Raw genomic sequence first — 23,072 nt, 5'->3', positions numbered from 1 at the left:
GATGCAAAGCAGGGCCTCCGACTATGATGGTGGGTGGGCTGGTTGCTTATGTAGGAAGGCTGTCCTCTGAATACCCTGGGCTGATGCTTGCCATTGCTCAGCATTATGCTAATATATGGGCACCACACCTAATTAGAAAACTTAATGAGACACAATCCTGTTTGGAAGAAGTCCCACTGAGTTCCATGGGATTTGTTCCCAGATAAGAGAATGTGTATTTGTAGGATTGCAGCCCAATAATAACTTCTGGCTCTATTGTCAGGAGCTGCAGATCTGAAGCAGAGAAAGAAGCCGAACAGTACAGAAGCTGAAGGAAAAGCTCCTGAAGAAAACAATGAGGAAACGAAAAAGTCAAAAAAACCTCCAAGACGTAAGTTGTGTCCTTTTTTTTTAACGTGGCGCTCTACTTCTTTCATTGTAAAATCATGTACAGTGGTGCCTCGCAAGACGAAAATAATCCGTTCTGCGAGTCTCTTCGTCTAGCGTCTTTTTCGTCTTGCGAAGCAACCCGATTAGCGGATTAGCGGATTAGCACTATTAGCGGCTTAGCGGTTTAGCGGCTATTAAAGGCTTAGCGGTTTAGCAGCTAAAAGGCTATTAGCGGCTTAGCGGCTTAGAAAAAGGGGGGAGGAGCGGGAAAAAATCACAAGACTCGCAAGACGTTTTCGTCTTGTAAAGCAAGCCCATAGGGAAAATCGTCTTGCGAAGCAACTCAAAAACGGAAAACCCTTTCGTCTAGCGGGTTTTTCGTCTTGCGAGGCATTCGTCTTGCGGGGCACCACTGTATATGGGTTAAGATTTTCTCTGTGTTGCAAATTCACTTTGCAATTCTTTTGTTGCACCACATGAAAATCTTTACATTGAGGGGGGGGAACTTGTGGCTGCAGCACACTATGTAATAGTGCAGCCTTGTAAATCAACATGCAAAAGATTCTCTAGCCTGTAAAAGAATAAAATACTAGCCGACTACAAAACTAGGAGTCTGCATTTCTGTGCTGGCTGTGGAAGAGAGAAGCCCTCTTCTTTGAGACCAGCAGGGAAAACACATATGATCTAACCTCTTAAACTAGTAAATGATATTTGATTTCCAGTAATTGACTGCTAGTTTTGGGCTTGCAGTCAATTACTGGAAGGGTGGACCATTTTGTCTCTTCTCTGCCAGGCTGCTGAATTTCTGTGCTGGCTGTGGTAGGTGAGAGTTCCCTCCCTCTGTGGCTAGTATGGAAAGCTAGTGGGATGTTGGATGAGGAATGGAGTGATCTACCCTTCCTCTCCCAGGCTGCCCACTAGCCTCCGTGGAACAGCTGCCAAGCAAGAGGCTAGGCTGTCTCAGCAGTTGACTCTGCGCTTCATGCTGGTTTCACAGTTACTCTTCCGAAAAACAGTCATGTTCGTGCATCGCTTCCTTTGCCTACAGCCGTACTGCTGATGGGCCATCTACATGAGAAATGTACAGTAGCTAGAAATGGATTCAGTTTATGCTTTTCCCTAAACTGCAGTTTCCCCTTAAATAATGCCCCAGTTCAGTCTGGGTGGCAAGCTCTGTCTTCAGTGAGAGAAGCTTTCCTGGTTAAAGTTCTTCTGCCCATTTCAGCAGCTTACAGAGGTGGAAATGGTGGTTCTGCAGGAGCATCTAAACTGGAGTCTGCAGAGTTGGAGGGTGATGACGTGACTTCCTCAGGCCACAGAGGTGTTGGCAGAATGGACTCCTTCTGTGCTGGAGGTTCTGGGGAACAGGAAACCAGTGTGTCTCGTCCCTGTGAACAGTTCCCTGTTCTTCCTTCAATTCTTCCTCCAAGTCCTCATCCCCCAAAGAGGGGAAGGTCATGGCACTGGAAGGCTTAGACTAGGACACACTCCTCAGGAAGCTAGATAGGAAAAACAGCAACAGGAAATTCCAGATTGAACTATATAATGACTAAAGTATATAATGGCTCTATCCACACAGCGTCCTGTAGCTTCTGTGTCTTGTTGGAAACTCTTGATCAGGTCACTGGAACTGGCTGATATGAGAATATGGGATTAGGCGGACCATTGGTTTGGCCTTGAAAGCTTTGTTCTTTGTGCTCAAGACCTAGAGCTTCCTGGTGGCTTCATGTGACGTTCCTAACATTCTTTTACAGATGTCTTCATTCCACGTTTCGCAAAGCTTTTCTTTGGCTGTCTTGCAGCAGTCATAAGTGGAATGATGTATGCCATGTACCTTTCGACATACCATGAGCGCAAATTCTGGTTCTCTGGCAGGCCGGTAAGGAAATAGAATCATAATTACAAACAATACAGAAAACGCTCTATCTTTACCTTATTCAGAAGAGAGGAGCCTCTAGCCCTTGGGTTGAATGTGGCCCTCTCAGCCTTTCTGTCTGGCCCTCAGAACTTCCTCCAGGCCATGTTCCCTTTCCCCCCTTCTCTGCACCCTTTATTGGGCTGGTCTGAACCTGAAGTGTGATAAAGCATCTTGCTTACTAGGACGGGTGGGTACAGACACCTTTCTCTACTGGAAAAGGGCTGCTGCCAGATGGAGTACCAGTATCAAGCTAGTTAGGCTGTCATTCTGAAAGAACATAAAAGCTGCTCTTTGTAGCTCATAGATACTCCAGATTAATTCCCATTATTGTGGTGAACAAGTCTGCTGTTGCAATTGCCAGAAGCTGCAACTGGAGTTTTGTGCTGCCCCAGGTCTTTTCCATTGAAGTATTTTTCACAGCCTCTGTGCAAGGAGGAGGTGTTTTTTGTTCTTTTGCTGTGTTTTACTGTTGGCTTTTAAATCTTGTTAACATTTTGTAGTGAGCCACTCGTGGAAGTTCATTGACAAATAGCTCAATAAATCTTATAACTATTATTGGGTGATCTCCAACATTCATCAATAGAGCAGACCCATTGAAATTGTTGGAGTTGTCTGCACTCAGTTTGCTGTGAGTATGACTTAGTTGAATATCACCCATTATTGCTGTTAGGATTATTAATGAATGGAAATGACACCCCAGTCGAACTTCCCCCGTGATTTATTAAAGATGTATCCTTTCTCGGTGGATGGTTGTGTCATCCAGGCAAATGAATATAAAATGAGAATATGATTTTCTTATTTTGGTTTTCTAGGAGCTTGAACGAGAAATCACATTTCAGGGTGATGGTGCCATTTACTACTCATTTTACAAAGACTTATTAAGAGCTCCCTCCTTTAAAAGAGGTAAGACACATACATTTACTAAATAGCAAGTGAGACAAAATCAGAAAAGATAGTACTGAGTGGCTTCTTGGGATGGAGGAGAGAAAGCCAGTGTGGTGTAGTGGTTAAGAGCAGTAGTCTCGTAATCTGGTGAACCGGGTTCGCGTCTCCGCTCCTCCACTTGCAGCTGCTGGGTGACCTTGGGCTAGTCACACTTCTTTGAAGTCTCTCAGCCCCACTCACCTCACAGAGTGTTTGTTGTGGGGGAGGAAGGGAAAGGAGAATGTTAGCCGCTTTGAGACTCCTTAAAGGGAGTGAAAGGCGGGATATCAAATCCAAACTCTTCTTCTTCTTACACAAAGCTGTTGGACAGGCTTATGTAACTCCGTTTGCACATCTTATCAATGCAAAGTTGGTTCATCAAAGCTTCCACTTGTGTATTATATCCCTTGTTCTCTGGGATAATGTATTTCTAATCTTATTAGGCCTAGTGGTCTGGAAACCCTAACCCAGTGGTCAGGCAAAGGAGAACTATGGACCTGATCTGTTCCCCTACAGGAGACAGCTGAGATTCTCCTGTGAGCCACAGAACTTCACTCCACCACCAAAAGCTCTTTTCCCTGGATTGCGCTGCTAGCTGTAGAGTAGAGCAGGGCCTGCGCTGCTAATGAATTGTAAATAAAGAGCTAGATTTCAGGACTGGCGTAATGAAGCTTGCACACTGTTTCGTCCAAGGAGCTGCAGTGTTCACTGCACAGTGGCAAAGCCAGAGGCTGCCTATCAAATTCATCAACAGACAAATGCAGGCTTTGTAGCAGGACTAGTTCGGGAAGGGAGTTACTAGCCTCCCAAGCAAATGGGTGTAGATACTCTCCAATACATCTGTCTAACCTTGCTTGTTATGTTATCAGATGGCATCTAGCAGCTTTTCACAAAGCACAATATCCCTGAAATCCTAAAGGCTATTCCAATATTTCACCCCATGGAGATGCCCTATGCCTTTGCAAGTAGCCTCCACAGTAGTCCTGTTCAAGCATTTAGAGAATGGCAACACAAGTAGTGGATTTGTCAGGCACACATCAGTCCTGCCTATGGTGTTCCATCTATTCCATCCACCTCCAATCCTCTCTTGTTCAGCAGGAAGGTCTGCATTCAGCTGAACGTGCTTAGAAGCCTCCCAATAACTGGGAATACTGTGCCATCTGTGGTCCCAATTGCAAGGAGCCTTCAGAGCCTGCTCAGCCGAATACCCTTTGGACCTTCCTACTCAATGCAGGAAGGATGGGGCCAGCGCATGCAAGGGCATTGGGTGGGCGAGACTAGTTGGCCTGGCCTCAACTCATGGAGATGTTCCATTCTTAGGCATGACTCCTGAACAGGGCTCAAGTTGCAGAAACCAAACATGGTAGAACTCTTCCTCAAGTTGCAGAAACCAAACATGGTAGAACTCTTCCTTTTGTTGATCTTGAGAAATTGCATAAATAATGCTGGCATCCCTTCCTCCCACCCAAATCTCATTCTCAGGAGTTAATCAATTAACCCACGACAACAGGACTCTCTCGCTGAAGACCATGAATGTCGTGCGGCAAATGACCTTGTATCCAGAATTGATCGCCAGCCTCTTATACCAAGCATCTGGCAGTGAAGTATGCTTTGTCCCCCTCTTGTTTCTTTACAGTCCTGGGGGATAAGTAGTTGGGAAGTGTGTTGCCCTAAAAGCAAGCAGCTTTTTTTCCTCCAGAGCATTATATGTGGTGAGCTGTCGGAGGACTGCTACACTGTGCACTGAGGGTTCTCTGTGTGCCCAGAGAAAGTGCAACCCCCTCTGCGTGTAATCAGCCCCTTAGTTGAGACCTGGGTGTGGAGTCTCAGTTAATGGAAGTACCCCTAAGAGTAGCTTGAGGAGTGTAAGGAAGTCCATATCTTATATTTTGAAAAGCTGAAAGCTGCATGGCTGCAGTTTATTGCTATGAGGGTTCTCAGTGACCCATGCAAATAGCCTTTGCCTTTGCTCTATAAAGGGGTTAGTGTTTTGCGGCAACAGTAAGGTGCTGCTGCTACTCCCCACCCCCGGTTATTATCTTCCAGCCCATCAGCTTCATGGTCTTCTCTTTCCATTTGTGAATTTCAAACGGTGCTTTATTGTTGTAACTGAGCTGCTAGTATTGCGTGTTTGAAAATATTTATGTCTTTAATTTTCAGGAGGTTATTGAGCCAGTATATTTTTACATTGGCATAGTATTTGGACTGCAGGGGATCTATGTGACTGCGTTGTTCGTAACCAGCTGGCTAATGAGTGGGACTTGGCTGGCAGGGATGCTGACTGTCGTCTGGTTCATTATTAACAGGTAAAGCAAATCTTTACTACCCACCCCACCCCACCCCATAATTTGCTGTTCTTTCCCTGCCTTCAACTGAACAAGCAACTGTATTCCTAATTCTTTCTTTTCCTTTTCCCTTCTACACTATTTCCAAAGGGAACTTTTATGAAAGTTTCTAGTTGCTGATGTATAACACTACCAGGAGAGGTTCATTCTGTAACTGGAAATATTATAAGAGCGGGAAATGGATCATGTGAATAAGAATTGGTTATGGCCTTTCACACACGCACGCGCACACACACCATACTTGTTGTCCTGTGGTTTTTGTTGGTTACATTTGCATGTTGGGCTTTAAATGTATGGAAAGTGTCTTGAAGCCCATTGTATGAAATTCTCTGTGGAGAGGTTATAGGCTTATGGATTCCGGATGGAGCGTGTCACTTTCTTCATGCCGTTTCATGACGGGGCAAGGTATTTAATTCTTGTATATGTAGTTTATACTCCAATTTGTGGCTATAATTGTGCTGTTTATAAAATCAAATATATACATCTGAGAGGGAAAGAACCCATTGCATAGACCATTGCTTTTGCAGTATTGCTGTTTAAAATTTAGTAATCGAAATGTTATTGTAAAAGCTCATTGTCCTTGCTTTCATTAGAGTATTTTTCTATTTGTAGAAGGCAGTCTTTCCCAACCAGGTCTTTTGGCCTGCAGCTCCATTCAGGCCTATTGCCCATGCTGCCTGGACCCAATATGTGTTGTAATCTAAAGGGCACCAGGTTGGGTTAGGGTGAAAAATGACATCTAGGATTAAATAGCAAGGCTATTAATGATCAGTCCCCCAAAAGTTCTAATCGCTAAAAACTCCAAGGCTCTTCATTATGGTCAGTGACTAATATTCAGAAAAAAAGTCATACAAATGAATATACAAAAGAATACCAAACAAAACAAAATAGAGAACCTTTACAATAAAAACAAAATAGAGAACCATAAGTGTCGTACTATAAAATGCCCGGCACAGAGAACAAAATTATCAATTTGCTAAAATTAGTCTCTGGAGAGTTTTACATGCAGCAGCACAATATTGAGCCATCCTGGAAGAGATGGATGTGTTCTTATCAGAAAGGAGTAAAATAGCATTAAATGCATCCAGTCGCTCTGGGAATTTCCGTTTGAAATGGGTGAATAAAAATCATGCATATCACGATAGAAGGAGCAGTACGTAAGAACACCAGTTCTACCTCTCCAGATTTGCAGGGACATTGACATTGACCACAGGGGATTTTTTAGAACTTCCCTTCCAAAACTGCCGATCTCTTAAGGCTTTATTGCTGATACGTTGTTTCTGTCAAGCCTATATTTATGTTCTAAAGTAACCTGTATATTTTAATGGGTCGTCCCTGTATGTTTTCCAGGGCAGATACCACAAAAATAGACTATTCTATCCCGTCAAGAGAAAATTGGGCATTGCCATATTTTGCTTGTCAAGTAGCAGCTCTTACTGGCTATTTAAAGAACAACATAAATCCTTCTGCTGAGGTAAGATGAAGATGTTTTCATTCAAAATATAATAGTATAAATAGGCTGATCAGATTTGAGAACCTTGATCCAATAAACCATTTCGGGCCAGGGGCTGAATTTGGCCCTGCAGGCTTCTGTGTTTGGCCCTCTGAACTCTCCCCAGGCCACACCCCCTCCGTAAACACACTTTCTACTGGCATTCCTTCACATCTTGAGTACTTTTGCCTGGCTGGCATGTGTCCTTAAACCCAGATAATGCATTATTGTTTCCGTGGATGGAGGATAAGAGAGGAGCGTTCATACCATACGAAGGTTTAAATTTGCATGAATTGCTCCGCCCACTCCCCTGGCCCAATCCAGCGCTGGCATGTGGCCCATGGGAAATTGCCCAGAGGCAAATGCAGCCTTTTGGCTGGAAAGGGTGCCCCAACTCTGCTTTAAAAAATGAGATGGTTTTGCCTAAGGTAAAATGTAATGGACCAAAAAAAAATTCATTTTCCAGTACTGTTAAGGCCTCTTCTTCTTGCTACTATCATATTAAGAATAAAAATGCATTCATGAGTTATGCAGGATTGTATGTTTTAAGATGGAATGCCAGTTACTGATACAGTGGTACCTCAGGTTACATACGCTTCAGGTTACAGACTCTGCTAAACCAGATATAGTACCTCGGGTTAAGAACTTTACCTCAGGATGAGAACAGAAATTGTGTGGCGGAAGCGGGAGGCCCCATTAGCTAAAGTGGTACCTCAGGTTAAGAACAGTTTCAGGTTAAGAACAGACCTCCGGAATGAATTAAGTACTTAACCCAAGGTACCACTGTACTAAATCTTGCTTTGTATGAAAATAAGTACATGGTGATTAAGATGTCTTCCCTTTCAATTCCCCCAGAGGTTTTGCTACCTGTTGGTGAGTGCTTCAACCTACACTTTCATGATGATGTGGGAGTACAGTCACTATCTGCTGTTTGTCCAGGCTGTGTCTCTCTTCTTGTTGGACACCGTGGGTTTCACGCAGACAGAGAAGGTATTTCGGCACTTGAAACTTACCAATTTTAATACCAGTTTAATTGCTAGCTTGCTGCTCTTCCCCTCTCTTTTTGCCTGCCTTCTAAACCCGTGAACTGTTCATTCTGCTAACAGGCACAGATAAAAGGCTGGCAGAAAAAGTTTAAATATAGAGGATGGTTGTTTCTTGCAGCCGTGATCGCCTGTTGCTTTGAGGGTCAATACCTTTTTGCTTTTCCCTTCCGCAGGTACATGAAGTGTATAAGGTCTACTTGTTTTCTCTCTTTCTGGGATACATGTTACAGTTTGAGAATCCAGCTCTGTTAGTGTCTCCGCTCCTCAGCCTTGTCGCAGCGGTGCTGCTGGCAAAATACCTCCAGGTAATAACTGGGAAATCATTTGGTGGTTTTACCTCTGCCTGTACTGCTGTTTCTCTCTCTCTCTCTCTCTCTCTCTAGCAGAGGTAGTGAATCTTTTTCAGCCTGAGGTCTGTGTTCCACCATGGACAACCTTCCATGGTCTCTTTGTCATGGACGGGCTGGATACAGTGGAATGGTGGGAGGAACCAGCTGGGGAACCCCCAAGGGGAAAAAGCCCAGAGCCCAGGGATTGGTGGTGGGATGAGGATAAGTGGTCAGAGGGAGAAGAGGGAGCAGGCTGGGAGAAGGAGGTGTCAGAAGCTGAAGAGGTAACAGGATTTAGTGAGCAGCAAGAGCTTATAGCAGAGAGAAGTCCAGAATCAGAAGCAAGAGAGGATAGAGGCCAAGAGGTGGAGGTGTTTCAGGCTGGTGAAGAAGCCAGGATGTTTCCACCTCCGGCTGCGACAAGCTCCCCTCCCCCTTGGTCTCCCAGAACCAGGAGAGGGATGAAGTGAAAGGAGCAAAGGCAGGCATGCCGGCGTAATCTCAGATGGCTTGGGAAAGACCCGGGAAAGGAGGAGACTTAGGCAGCCGTGGGAAGGCGGGGACATTCAGAAGAGTTGCTGTGGTCATTAGGCCTGGCACTACTGAACAACCCTTGTTTCTTCTAACTCCTGACATCTCTGCATGTGGGGCATGAAAGGCCCAAAGTGGGGGGGGGGGGTCTGAGGCAAAAGTGGGCGGAGCAACCTAAGTAGGATGCATCCCAGCCATGAAAAGGGCAGAGTGTTCTGTAACACGACACATCTCTCTGTGCAGGCAAGCGAGGTCAGGGACACGTTCCAGTTAGGCAGAAGCGCTTGAGGAGAGAGTGGAGAAGGGCAGGCAAGGGCCATGGTTTAGGAAGTAGGGGGTGGACGTGGCCTGAGTGGGTTCTGAGAGGCTTGGAGGGCTCCATTTGACCCACAGGCCTGATGTTCCCTGTCTCCCTCCTCTATAAGAGCCAGTGTGGTGTAGTGGTTAAGAGCAGTAGACTCGTAATCCGGTGAACCGGGTTCACGTCTCCGCTCCTCCACATGCAGCTGCTGGGTGACCTTGGGCTAGTCGCCTTCTCTCAGCCTCACTCACCTCACAGAGTGTTTGTTGTGGGGAAGGAAGGAAAAGGAGATTGTTAGCCGCTTTGAGATTCCTTAGGGTAGTGATAAAGCGGGATATTAAATCCAAACTCTTCTTCTTCTGTAAATACTTTCTTGTCTGTTTTTTAGATGAATACAAAAAAGGGGACACTTCTTTCAAGGATGCTGAAAGTCATTTACTTTTATTTGGTATTCACAATAACAGTGACTTTGAATTTTGTAGTGAAGGTAAGATTTTATTTTAATTTTTTTAAATTAATCGTACAGGATAATGAAAGCATTTGTTTGTTTTTGGATGTTAGTTGCCTAGGGGAATAATAATAATCTCAAAATGCCTCTTCCTGCTGTGCCTTTTCTTTTTCTAGTGGAAAAAGATAACTGGTAAAGAATTAACCCATCTTTTGAAACTGTCAACATGGCTAAGTTTTTTTGTTTTTAAAAAAATCTTCCAGTAGAAAATGTGATGCTGCTAACTGAAAGATTGTTTATCTCTTGTGCTGGCAAATGTTTGTCAGATGCAGCAACGATCTGTCAAAAAGTGTGGTGCTAACACACAATTTCTTTTCTGTTTGTTTTGCAGACTTTTATTCCCCATAAAGAAAATGAACATTTAATGAAAGTGCTTGAAGTAAAATTGGGTTTAAACATTACTAAGTAAGTCTGAAGTGATATTTTGTAAAATGCAAGGAGTTGTACATTACGATCACTGGAGGAGAGCTTGGCGTCTGTTTGAGAATCTTATCAGCTCTAACCCAGTGGCAGCTGTCCAGGTTCACTAGCAGAGCTTTACACACTGAGATGGGGGGAGTACTTGTTATTACTGGATTTTCAGTATCTTAGTTGATGAAAATGCCAGCCAATGTGCAGCTGTTGTGAAAGACAAATTCAGTGTGTTTTTTTTAAATGATATTTATTAGAAGTTTAAAGATTACAAAAAAAAGAAAAAGAAAAACAACAAAAAATTTAACAAGACATACATTACAATACATAAAATCCAATACAACAATACAGCAAAAAAAAAAAAAAGAACGATAACATTAAAACACATCCAATATTGAAAGACAAATTCAGTGTTGGGAATCATTTGAAAATAAAGCTGCTGATACTGTAATGCGACCACATTTGGAAAACTGTATACTTTTCTGGTTGCTGCACTTCTAAAGGGATATTGTCGAGCTTTAAAAAGTGCAGAAGAAAGGCAGTCAAAATGGGCTGGAGCAACTGGAAAGGTTATAGCATTTGGAGTTCTGTAGCTTAAAAAAAAAAAAGCAAGGGAAGGGAACGGGGACACGATAGAGGTGCGTAAATTCTGCATGACACTTGGAGAAATTAGACAGAGTTTTTTCTTCCTCTCATGATAGTAGAAGCTGGGGTAATCCAATGGAGTTGAATGATAGCTGTTCCAAACAGAAGGAAGTGCTTTTTCACACAACACACTAAGCAATGGAGTTCACTACCACAGGATTTGGTGAACGCCAGCAATTTGGTGAACAGTTTTAACGGGTTTAGAAGATCATATGGAGGATAAGGCCAACGTAGCTGCTGTCTGTCACCTCTAGAATCAGAGGCAGTATGGCTCTACATACCTGTTGCTGAGGGTCACGGGCAGAAAAGTGCAATTGAGCTCATGTCCTGCTTGTGGGGAGAAGCAAGTCACCCAGTAGGGTGGAGCTGCAGTCCTAGCTTCCCAGCAACAGGGTTGCTGCCACTTAACTGGGAGGGAGAAGGGGAGGCAGGCACAGTGGCAAGAGCACCAGAGAAGATTGGCGTGGTGCAAAAGCACCAGCGGAGCCATTCTGCCTAGAAAGCAGCACTGCCCTTGCTTCTGGGCTTCCCATAGACATCTGATTGGCCACTGTGGGAGCAAAGTGCTGGAGCAGACAAGTCTTTGGTCTGATCCAGCAACTTGGTGATATTAGAAAATGCAATTGATAGGGCTTATACTGACTGGCTAAGCTCATGACTGCCCTCCCCACCCTTTTTTTGCAATTTTTAGGAACTTCACAATCAACTGGCTGCTTTGTCAAGAGTCCCTTCAGGCACCATCCCAAGACTTCTTTCTGCGACTCACTCAGTCCTCACTATTGCCTTTCTACCTTTTAGTGCTAATCATTTGCCTCGTGTCTGTTGGCCAGGCCACCTTCAGGAGAATTAGGTAAGGTAACTTCTCTCTGTTCTCAACCGCATGGTCCGTAGCTTGTTTATGACCTTATGTGTTAGTTGCTGCATGTAATGGAGGTACCTTCAACAGCAAACACCAGCTGCAGAACAAGAACTTCCAAGCTGGAAAACACTCTTTTTGAGGTAGTACATATAACTTCCCCTTCCTTTGCATGTAACATAATATATGATGCATGCCTATCTGTTTGCATTTGAATTTTGCATACAGAAATGCATTCTGTATTTACATGTGAAAAAATTATGCAGAATAGTGGTATAAATCCTGAGCTGTTGCATGTAGAGGTGTGATTGTAGGCAAGTATGTGCTGCACAGGGACGCGGGTGGCGCTGTGGGTAAAACCTCAGCGCCTAGGACTTGCCAATCGCATGGTCGGCGGTTTGAATCCCCGCATGTGCTCCCGCTGCTCGGTCCCAGCGCCTGCCAACCTAGCAGTTCGAAAGCACCCCCGGGTGGAAGTAGATAAATAGGGACCGCTTACTACTAGTGGGAAGGTAAATGGCGTTTCCGTGTGCGGCTCTGGCTCGCCAGAGTAGCTTCGTCACGCTGGCCACGTGACCCGGAAGTGTCTGCGGACAGCGCTGGCTCCCGGCCTCTAGAGTGAGATGAGCGCACAACCCTAGAGTCTGTCAAGACTGGCCCGTACGGGCAGGGGTACCTTTACCTTTACTAGGTGCTGCACACGACATAGAATATATACCACCCTTAGGTAACCCTGGTGCCCTCTGACGTTTTTGACTACAACTCCCATCAGCCCCAGCCGGCATGTGCTGGAGGACATCAGGTTGGCTAAGGATGGTGATATTACGGTGGTGACATTAGTTCACTGCCACACCATCATGCCTAGAGTGCTTCAGAATTGGAGGCTGTGTGAATCTGCTCAAAGACTGAGCTGAAAAAGATTGAATTTGTCAGATTGGATATGTTTAATGTTTTAATTGTAGCTGGTTTTGGGCAAGCAGTGGCTGTGCTGAATACAGATACTGCTGCAAAAAGGGTTGGTGGTGGGGAGGGGGAACTTAAGAGGTCTGTTCTTGGGTTATTGTAAGGCTCTAAGTTGATATCATGGACTGGTTGGAAGAATGGTGGGAGGAACCACCTGGGGAACCCCCAAGGGAAAGAAGTCTCCGAGCCCAGAGAGGGGTGGTGGGGCAACAATGAGCGGTCAGAGAAGAAAGAGGAGACTGAGAAGAGAAGGTGTCAGAAGCTGAAGAGGTAACAGGGCTTAGTGAGCAGGGAGAGTCTGTGGCAGAGAGAAGTCCAGAATGAGAGGCAGAAGCTTTGCCAAGAGGCAAAGATGAGTCAGGCTGGGTCAGGGATTGGCTGGACGAGGAAGAGTGGTATAAGCCAGTAGACCAGGAGGCCCCTGAGGTGGAAGGGGACTTTGAACCAGGTTTCAGACTTGTGAGACAGGGAGAAATCAGCAGCAGAGAATGAGAGTGAAGGGGAGAGGCTTGAGGTAGCCACAGACATGGATAGAGAAGGAGCAGGGACTGTGTCTTCTCTGCAATACAGTCCTGGTTCAGCTCCTACCCTTCCCCAACTCTCAGTGCAGGAATTAAGGGTTGAGAAAAGGCTACAACAATTAAGAAAAGTTGAGTCGCAGCGAAAAAATGTAAGGAGGAGGGAGGTATAAATAAGGGGGAGAGAGGACAGAACTTTAGCTTCTGCAGCTGACGTGCTTATCTGATGAGTGTGCTGTATGCTGACTCCTTGGTTACTGAGCAGAAAAGTTAATTACTGCAAGCACTGTGCCTGGTTCCGCTTACGTCGGACGAAAGATGGAGGGGCTTTTCTGACAGCCTGACTGGCTGGTGAAGAGTCACAGGTGTCTCCCCCTCCTGCTGTGATAAGCTCCCTCCCCCGAGTCTCCCAGAACCAGAAGAAGTATGAAAAGGGCAGAGGAGAAGTTGGCTTCATGCAGGCACAGTGTCTGATTGATTGCTTGGGGAAAACCCTGGAGAGGAGGGACTTTCAGTCTCGGCATCTGATCCATGGGGCAAGACTTAACAGTTGTGGGCTGCTGTGCTCATTAGGTCTGATGCTCTGCCAAATCTTTGCAGATCGTGTTCTTGCTAAAAAAAAAAGTTAACTTCAACTTGCATGGTGTGATTTAATGCAAGCTTACTTCTGACAGATGAGCATAAGGAAGAGCCCCATCTTGGGGCTTGATGTGGACTGCTTAGTTGTCAATGGACTCTATAGTTTTTCTTTGTCTTCCACAAGCTGCAGTGGTGAACCAGTCAATGACACAGCGAAGCTTGAGGGCAGGAGGATTGGAGAAAGGCCAGAGGTGGTGTACCATGTACTTCACACACTTTCGCTGGGATTGCTTGCAATGATGATGGAAGGGTGAGTTTGTCTAGGTTTGGTTTTCCCTGGAAGTGGCAAGGAATTTCTCTTAACTTGCTTTCGTTTCTTTCTGGATGTGGATGGAGGAACTCTTTCAGACAAATATATGTGCTTGGATCAAAATGGGCTTCAGTTGCAGAATCAGATTTTAACTGCAGAATAGGGCTATCTGCACCTTAGGAAATAGAGGCAAGAAGACCCCTCGGACAGCTTCTTATGGGTCTGCGAGGACCATTATGTACTCCTGCACCCTCTGGAAGTGCTGTTCTATGAAAGCAGCTTCAAATGCCTATTTTGGATGCCTCAAACAGGCTTAGAAATGGGTTTGAGTCTAAAGAAAGTCTAAAGAAAGCCCACACAGAAGTAGTTTGTTGGAGGACGCAGAGAAATTGCTGTAGGTTTCTTTGTAGTCTTCGATGGTGTCTTCTTGACACCAGCTTTTCGCGAAGGCACTCGGAGATGGTAGTGGGATTCGATGCTGTTGCAATCTCCCTTGAACAATATATGTAGGAACTCATCTCTTTATGGATTTGTGTGGTGGTTTTCTAGAATGAAGTACGTGTGGACTCCCTATGTTTGCATGATTGCTGCATTTGGCGTATGCTCTCCGGAGCTCTGGATGACTCTATTCAAGTGGCTCCGACTGAAGGCTGTGCACCCTATTTTGCTGGTGAGTTCCTAGTTCTAGGTAATTGTATCCATGGAGGAGCTGTGTGCATGCCAGCTCCACCCGCAACTTTCCCCCACTGCATGGGGGAGAAAACCTGAAGGGGAATGATAAGCATGTGCAGCTGAATCTGCTTTCAGTCATCCCCAACGATCAGGAACCCTGCGCACTGGATACAGTGCCTGTTCCATCACAATTATCTCTGGTCCTGTCATAATGTAAGTATAGGATTGCTTTGTTAAGCTAATTAACCGACAGTACAGTGGTACCTCGGTTTACGAACTTAATTCAATCTGGAAGTCCGTTCTTACACCAAAGCATTCTTAAACCGAGGCGCGCTCACCGAATAGTTTGTTAACAGGGCTGTTCGTAGACCGAGGTACCACTGTAGTATTTAGAACTCTTCAGTGCAATCCTGTACACGCCTACTCAAGGTAAGTCCCATTGAATCCAAGGGGACTTCCCTCCATTCAAATGTGTGTATATTACTGCAGTCGCAACGAGTGAACTGTAGTGATAAGAAGGTATCTGCGCTTGCGTGGTTGAGGACTTAAAAGAGCAAATCATAATCTTTTATGGTGTGTCTGATTGATATTTCAGGCTCTTATCCTGAGTATGGCAGTCCCAGCTATCATTGGCTTCAGCTTGTGGAAAGAGGTAAGATAATATGACACTCCCATTATTACTAACAGCAGTCAGCATTATCCAGTTGGAGTATTGGTTGAAGGGGACTCGACAAGGGTGAGCAGGTAGTTCATTTTCATGCTTGTGCAGTTCTCCAAATTCTCCATATATTGCTGTATTTTGAGAGAGGCTTTTCCGACATATCTCCTTGGCCAGAAATCCACAGCTAAAATGGCAGCAGCAAAAGTGTATGGCCACTAGGTAGCACTGTGAGTCTCAAATGCAGGCCTGGTTGGTTTGCTAAAGTAAATAAATAGAAATAAAAATGAATCTAGCCCGGTGATGAGGAAAACGAACACTTTATATTAACAAAAATTTTTATTAATAAATTGTGGATAATTTTGTTGGGAGTATTTGAGTCAAAAGGATTCCTTTTTTCTTTTACTAATGCATTATGAAGAATAAAATGGATTCTGTCCACTCTGATGGAAGCTAGCCTAATAGTGTAGCAAAGGGCTCTTGAGCATTGATGCTGCTGCGATTTGATAGTAAAGCTAGAAAGATGGTTTTTAGTCTGATCCCCTGCATTATTTAAAGTTCTGTAATTTGTTTTCCCACAGTTCATAGCCTTGGTGCTTCCTTTTAGTTTTTTCCTAGGATAATGGCAGAACTTTCAGAACTGCAGGAGTTTTATGACCCTGACACAGTTGGACTCATGACCTGGATCAAGTAAGCCATCCCATTTTGCGTACTTTTTGGTGTTCCTTCTTAGCGCAGGATATTTTTTGTAACCTAAGCTGCAGTCAGTGCAGTTGTTTATCTCACACATGCCTCTAGCCAAGCTCCATGTGGCCTTGCCACTCACCTTTTTGGGTTAGCACTCGGGACTGTTGCCCGGTTGAAGAAACCTTGGTGAATTGAATGTGTGTGTTTTAACCCATCTAGATTGCATGTTTTGCTATTGGCAGCATTACAGCTGTGCAGGACCCCGTTCTTGTCGATTCCTCTATTGCGCAGCCTGGAGTGGTGTGATGTGTTGAAGCACCATCTATCTTTTGCCTCAGACAGCTAGATGTCTTAGACTGGCCTTGCCTTCACTGCTGCATTTTGCACCAGCTGAAGTTTCCAAATACTTTTCAGAGGCAGCCACACATCATACTCCAATCCTCATGGAACTAAAGGGTGGTGACTGTGGCCCAATACACCCTCTCTAGGAACAGGCGCCGTGAGCACTGCAGTCTTAAGCTGTGCAAGAGCACCCCTGGCCTGGCCGCTATGTGGAAGCACAGCCAGGTCCCAAGAGCATTTTCAGGCTGTACTATATAACTTTATAGAATTACTTAAGTGAGGACATGGTTTCTCCCCCCCCCCCCCCCCCGCAGAAGACAGGCTCCTATCGCTGCTGTGTTTGCCGGCAGTCCGCAGCTGATGGGCACGGTCAAGTTGTGCACTGGCTGGATGGTGACCAATCTGCCCCTGTATAATGAGGAGGACCTGCAAAAGAGGAATGAGAATGTGAGTCATCTTTGCTTTGTATCATTTTTAAAGGGCTTCTCACGTTTTGTAGTGTACTTCGAAATCTTTAGCCGGGGATAATGTTGCTGTTGTTCCCATTCCACGGGCAGGAAATGGAAGCTGAAACTTGCTCATGTATTTTGAATGCAAGCTTAGAAAGTTAAGTTCACTGAAATCAACAGAAATTTAAACACCACACTGTATTGTTATTGTTGCTGATGATTCTTCCAAGTGGAAATAAAAACCATTTAATGCAATGGGGTCTGGCGTAAGTCTGTGTAGGATTCAGGAGTAAAACTTGAGGGTGACTGCTTTTGTTTGACACGATGAAAAGTCTTGTTTAAAATTCTTGCATTAGAATTGTATCACTCCTCCAAATAATTAATGAATAAGGTTATTAAATTTCGATTGCACATTTGAATCCTGCAGATTTTTCAGATCTATTCCAAAAGATCAGCTGAAGATATTTATAAGATACTCACGTCATACAAAGCCACCTATTTGGTTATAGAGGATTCCATTTGCAATGAGGTGGGGCCTGTGAGGGGATGCCGGGTCAAAGACTTACTGGATATTGCCAACGGCCATGTAAGTAGCACCTTGAGCTTCTGTCAAAATTCTTTTGCAAGTTTCCTTTTAGAAGGTATAAAGTTTCCTGGAGGGCTTTATACTACATTCAGTTTAAGCCATGGGTAGGCAAACTAAGGCCTGGGGGCTAGATCCGTCCCAATTGCTTTCTAAATTTGGCCCATGGATGGTCCGGAAATCAGCATGTTTTTACATAAGTAGAATATGTCCTTTTACACTGGTACGCCGGGTTAAGTACTTAATTCGTTCAGGAGGTCCATTCTTAACCTGAAACTGTTCTTAACCTGAAGCACCACTTTAGCTAATGGGGCCTCCCGCTGCTGCTGCGCCGCCAGAGCACGATTTCTGTTCTCATCCTGTAGCAAAGTTCTTAACCCAAGGTAATATTTCAGGGTTAGCGGAGTCTGTAACCTGAAGCGTATGTAACCCAAGGTACCACTGTATTTAAAATGCATCTCTGGGTTATTTGTGGGGCATAGGAATTTGTTCATCACCTCCTCCCAAATATAGTCCAGCCCCCCACAAGGTCTGAGGGACAGTGGACCGGCCCGCTGCTGAAAAAGTTTGCTGACAGCTTTTGCTTGCTTGTTAGAAGGAAGTCCCACTGTATTGAGTACTACTCACTTACAAATGTGTCTATAGGATTTCAGCCTGTTTCTTCACTTACACAAGTGCCTAATTTCCATAGGGGTAACTCTGTTAGTCTCTTGCAGCAAAAACACGAGCTAAAGACTAACCAGTTCATAATGGAAAAGATTTCATGAACTGCTGTGCACTTCATCAGACGCGTTAAGTGTTAGGAAAATGAAACGTCAGAGGGAGACTGCAATGTGAAATTGCAGAGTTAAAATTCATTCAGTGCTATTACTTGGGGACTAAATTGGCACAATGGATTTATGTCACACTTTGCGGGTTAATTGGATTACCCATGCCAGAGTGTCTGTTATCTTCAACACAACTACTTTTCTTTTAATGGCCACTGTTAAGAATGTAATTATAACAACCTGTACTTTTATGTATTTCATTTCTTTTTGACTTCACTCATTACACCCTCAAACCATGTTTATACACCTAGAGTTTCCTGCCAAAAAATGTGCTGCTAGCCACTGGTGTAGGTTGCTTTAGAAGGGAATTAGACAAATTCAGGGAAGATGGGTTTATCAACATCTAATAGCCACAGGGATTGGCTAGTTCAACAAAGCAGAGCTATTGGCTTCATGTCCTACTTATAGGCTTTCCAGAAGTCTGATGGATCTTTGGTCTGATCTGTCATGACTCTTTTTCTGTAGGTATGGAGTAGCTATTTGACCATCACAACAGCATTCACTGAGTACAAGGGCCTCAAAGGCAGTGGTCAAGCACCACCTTGACTGGGTCATTGTGGTTCAGTGTCACTCAATAATTTGTGAGGAATTGGTGTGCACAAACTTCTATTTCTGTTTTGGACATCTTTTTTTCTGTCTTTCATGCTTTATCAATTAGATACCGATTATGTCTCCAAAGCCACACAGATGGATCCAATCTCATGCCAATGAACTCAAATCTTTTTTTTATATGTTAGACTGAGTCTGAGGTTTTTTTTAATGTTCATTTCTTCCTTATCCAGATTAATGATAAAATATATATTTCACTTGTTGCTACTGCAGGACTGGGTAACTTCATTCAGTGCTAATAATCACTTCAGGCAGAATATGATTATTTGAATATTATTCATCATAGAATAATTGAGTTGGAAGGGTCATCTAGTCCAGTCTCCCTACAATGCAGGAACTAGGTCATACATGACACAGGTAGCTTGCATTGAATTTTCTCATATGGGATAATAGATTCCGTGCTGTTAACGAGTGGCTCCTACATTCTACAACATACTTTTAGAAAGAATTGTTGCTCTACAAATGAAATGTTCCCCTCTCTCTTTCTCCAGCACAGCTAGACTAGGTTCGTTCACAGTACAGTTTCTCAGATCGTGAAATTAAAAATCAGTTAATGTCAGTCCTTTGTGTGCATTGAGTTAAAATACACATTTTCCTTGTTTCTCCCCAGGTGTATTATGAAGACAACGACAGCTATGGCTACTCTAAATATGGACGGTTTTGCCAGGAGATCAAAATGAACTATTCTCCGTACGTGAACTACTTCACTCGAGTATACTGGAACAGGTCCTATTACGTATACAAAATCAACACTGTGATATCCTTCCAGTCCTGAGATACCATTTTGAAGACTGACTTGAGTTGGCAGAATTCCTAAATGGGAAGAGGTCATTTACGAACGTACTTTTTTATATCCCATATACAGTATAAACACACACACACATCCTTGAGAACATGCAAAACGGTACCTGACTGGAATACTGCGGACAGACTACAGAACAGCAAAAGAGAGAGATGCTGCAAGGCCATGCGAGTAGAATATGGACTGTCTTCCATATTTTAAAATACCTCTTCCCAGCTTTTCCAGTTTTAACCTTATTTTAATGTGCATTGATTTTATTTTTTATTGTTTATAGCAACTGCTGCCTTTAAGTAGTTTTATTTACTTGGTTAAATATAAAAAAAGGAATGTGTAAACCTTCTGGGCATGATCCTGAAGCTATGCATATTTATCTGGGGTTGTGGGAGGATATTCAGTCCTTTTTGGAGCTGCAGGTTCCCACCATATTTTTTTAATGAATGGAAGTGGAGCAGGAGGGTTTGGAGATTGCTGGAAATTATTCGGGTTGGGTGGGGTATGAGTTGTATACAGGGTATTGCTTGGCTGAGATTGATTCTTGTTAATCATGGTTGCTAGCTATGATCTGCTTTCTGGCAGATCTGTCATTGATCTTCAATGGAGCACAATTTTACCCTACGTTTGGTGAAAGACTATATCCTAAGAAGGTAGCACACAGTGGACTACATGTCTTTAAAAAAGAAATCAGTGTCCCAAATAAGAGTTTACTCTTAATATGTACAATTTTCTTTGAAATGTGTAGATGTGTTTTAGGAATATACATCCAATATTATGATGGAGACCTTCTAATTGTTTCAAATATACAATTTAGTCCCTAAACAGGAAAGGGCTTGGAGAGGTTTGACTTAACCATTTTGCAGATTTCAGCCACTTTGCAGAACTGTGCATCCGCTTAAATATGATGGATGGGGTTAATCACTTTGATCTGGTTTTATAGCCTTGTTAAAAGTTATTTCTCGAATTGGATTTTAAAAACCACACACTGAAGACCAGGCTGGTAACAGCAGATTGTATTTTGGGTCAAGTTGTTTTTAAACATTTAAATATTGTTATGGGACCTTAGCAATTTCTCTCCATGTATTTATGCTGTTGTTCTTGGTAATTTTCTTTACTTTTCTGTGTGTGTGTGTCCCCCCCCCCCCCCCCCATCCCTCTGAGTTTGATATTTATGGTCTTTCAAAAACAACAATCCTGAAGAGTTTTGTTTTTTTAAAGTGTAAGCTGTGAGAGCATTCCTTCTGTGCTTCACGGAAAGCCTTCTACCCACTGACTAGAACTGAAATTCCAGATGCTGGCATTTTCATTCAAGGTACACAAACATGAGAACAACCAGGCAAAGCAGATTTAGTATGTGTATATTTTATTACACACGTTATGTGTGGTAGTCATTGCTGCCTATTTTATGCAGGTCAAACAACTTGGTAGTAATATTTTGAAGAAGAATTCATTATGAAGAACTCCAGCTCATAGAACTTAAAATCATATTGGTGTTATGATTTCTGAGAGGGTATATATTGTACTGCTGAATGATTGGATGTAAAATGCCTTATGACATTAGCCTTGAGATGCATTCACTTCGACAATGTCTGTATCCGTGAGGTTTTGTTTGCCGCAGTCATTCTCTGTGTTCCTTTACAAATGCAATTATGCCTCTGCATTGAAAAAAAATTCTGATGCTGCAATAAATTGCATCAGATGCACTTACCTTGAATTTACTGCAAGGGAATTTACGTTTCAATACTTTTTTGTACTGATTGAAGGGCTGCACATTTTGACATGTTTCCGGCATCAAATACTCCACCTCCCTTCACCAGGCACTGCCGTGGTGTAATCACCTTTGAATTCTATGAGGCTTCCATGGAAATAGATGCAGGTCATGCAGTAACGTCAATATGTCTGGCCAGCTCTAATATAATATCATTAATGGAGGTAAACCAGCAACCTCTATGGTAGTCTCTAATGTTCATGAATTCCACTCCTAACTATTGCACTTCTGCGCTGGCTGAATTACTTCAGCCCTAACAGTCTTGCTCAAAATGCAGTTATATCTCCGCTTCTGAAATGGGCTCCTTTTGAATATTTACTCCAGTGCTGAGTAACTTCAAGCTTGTCCACACAGTTGAAGATGAGCTTGTTTTCCAGCCTGAAATTTTGTTTTATATGTTCTGAGCGCATAAGCCCTTACCCCTGATTTTTAAGTAGTGATGTTGCTTACCCATATCCCACTCCTCATGCTTGAAGAGAAATGAAATCCGATAGCTCTTAAGTTCCAGAAACTTATTACAGCAACAAGGGGTGGAAAGTGCCGCTCTGCTAATAGAGATGGAGGTATTCCACCTGGAAGTCCCCTGCATGCCTGTAGAGAAGAGGGAAACAGGACATGGTGGGAACAAGCACGTATTCCTCCCCACAGTAGCCAATGGGAAGGTAGAAGAAAAAAGCTACCCTTGCCCTGTCCATGGCAAAATCTTGGGACAATGGATGAGGACAGCTGCTATTCTCCCTATTGCAAATGTGCAGTAGGATTGCTCTGTTTTGTAAGCTTTCTCTGTGAGTTGTGGGACCTTTTGAAATCAGATTTGCAGCTGTGGAAGGAGGAGGTGGTGGCTCTCATGGCCTCTGGTTAGATAAAAACTTCACAAACCGTGATAGTGTTTTTTCCCCCATAGAGAAAAAAGTAGCAAAAAAATTAAAACTGCAAATCTAATGTTGGTTATTGGACTAGCTGTTGAATAGCCAGAAGTGGGAGGTAGATGAGGTCTTGTTATTTTTATTAGTTTTGCAAAATGCAGCATTTTCCTAACATTCCCTGAGGACTTTGAAGGCGGTATTTGGAAAGCTTGTAAGCATCACTCTAATTAAGGTTTTTCGGGCATAACCTGTTATGGTTCTAATGAATGGAGAAATAACTAGTCCTTAAAAAAAAAAAAAAGCATTCAAACCTCTTGCTGTCGATGTTGCAGTCCAGTTGGAACATGTGCCTTGTAAATCTTTTTTTTATTAAAGAAACAAACTCTAACCTCTGCACATTTTGTTGATTCTTTTTATGTCTAAAATCCACAGTTGAATTTCAGTAGGGACAAATGTCAGGTTCTACACTTAGGCAAGAAGAACTAGCTGCACAAATATAAGATGGGGGACACCTGGATTGCCAGTAGTATACGGGAAAAGGACCTAGGGGTCTTAGTAGACCACAAGCTTAACGTAACAGTGTGATGCAGCAGCAAAAAAAGCTGCTGCTATTCTAGAATGCATCTACTGAAGTACAGTGTCCTAATCAAGGGAAGTAATAGTACCACTCTATTCTGCCTTGGTCAGACCACACCTGGAGTACTGTGTCCAGTTCTGGGCACCACAATTTAAGTAGGATATTGACTAGCTAGAATGTGTGCAGAGGAGGG

At 43.5% G+C, this 23,072-nt stretch overlaps 1 protein-coding gene across 1 annotated transcript; it reads left to right on the top strand.

Annotated features, from left to right (window-relative positions):
* The first annotated feature begins 262 nt into the window (after positions 1 to 262).
* DPY19L4 (dpy-19 like 4) lies at positions 263 to 22,696 on the top strand. The gene is made up of 18 exons (XM_077932845.1): positions 263 to 370; positions 2,124 to 2,248; positions 3,100 to 3,190; positions 4,694 to 4,815; positions 5,372 to 5,517; positions 6,907 to 7,030; positions 7,904 to 8,038; positions 8,268 to 8,399; positions 9,644 to 9,742; positions 10,095 to 10,168; positions 11,511 to 11,669; positions 13,926 to 14,045; positions 14,595 to 14,715; positions 15,313 to 15,369; positions 15,983 to 16,065; positions 16,719 to 16,851; positions 17,281 to 17,439; positions 19,483 to 22,696. Exons 2-18 carry the CDS (start codon positions 2,186 to 2,188, stop codon positions 19,645 to 19,647), a joined length of 1,983 nt encoding a protein of 660 aa, XP_077788971.1. The 5' UTR covers positions 263 to 370; positions 2,124 to 2,185; the 3' UTR covers positions 19,648 to 22,696.
* Positions 22,697 to 23,072: the final 376 nt, after the last annotated feature.

Source organism: Podarcis muralis, chromosome 8 (genome assembly GCF_964188315.1).
Source record: "Podarcis muralis chromosome 8, rPodMur119.hap1.1, whole genome shotgun sequence".
Lineage (NCBI taxonomy): Eukaryota > Metazoa > Chordata > Lepidosauria > Squamata > Lacertidae > Podarcis > Podarcis muralis.
The sequence above is the reverse complement of the archived record's forward strand: the minus strand, read 5'-3'. Positions and strand labels throughout refer to the sequence as shown.

Excerpts from the sequence above, each read along its gene's own strand:
- DPY19L4 (XM_077932845.1), top strand. The coding sequence starts at position 2,186 with ATGATGTATGCCATGTACCTTTCGACATACCATGAGCGCAAATTCTGG. Across the intron at positions 7,031-7,903 it reads ACATAAATCCTTCTGCTGAG|AGGTTTTGCTACCTGTTGGT; the intron begins GTAAGATGAAGA and ends CAATTCCCCCAG. Across the intron at positions 14,716-15,312 it reads CTGTGCACCCTATTTTGCTG|GCTCTTATCCTGAGTATGGC; the intron begins GTGAGTTCCTAG and ends TTGATATTTCAG.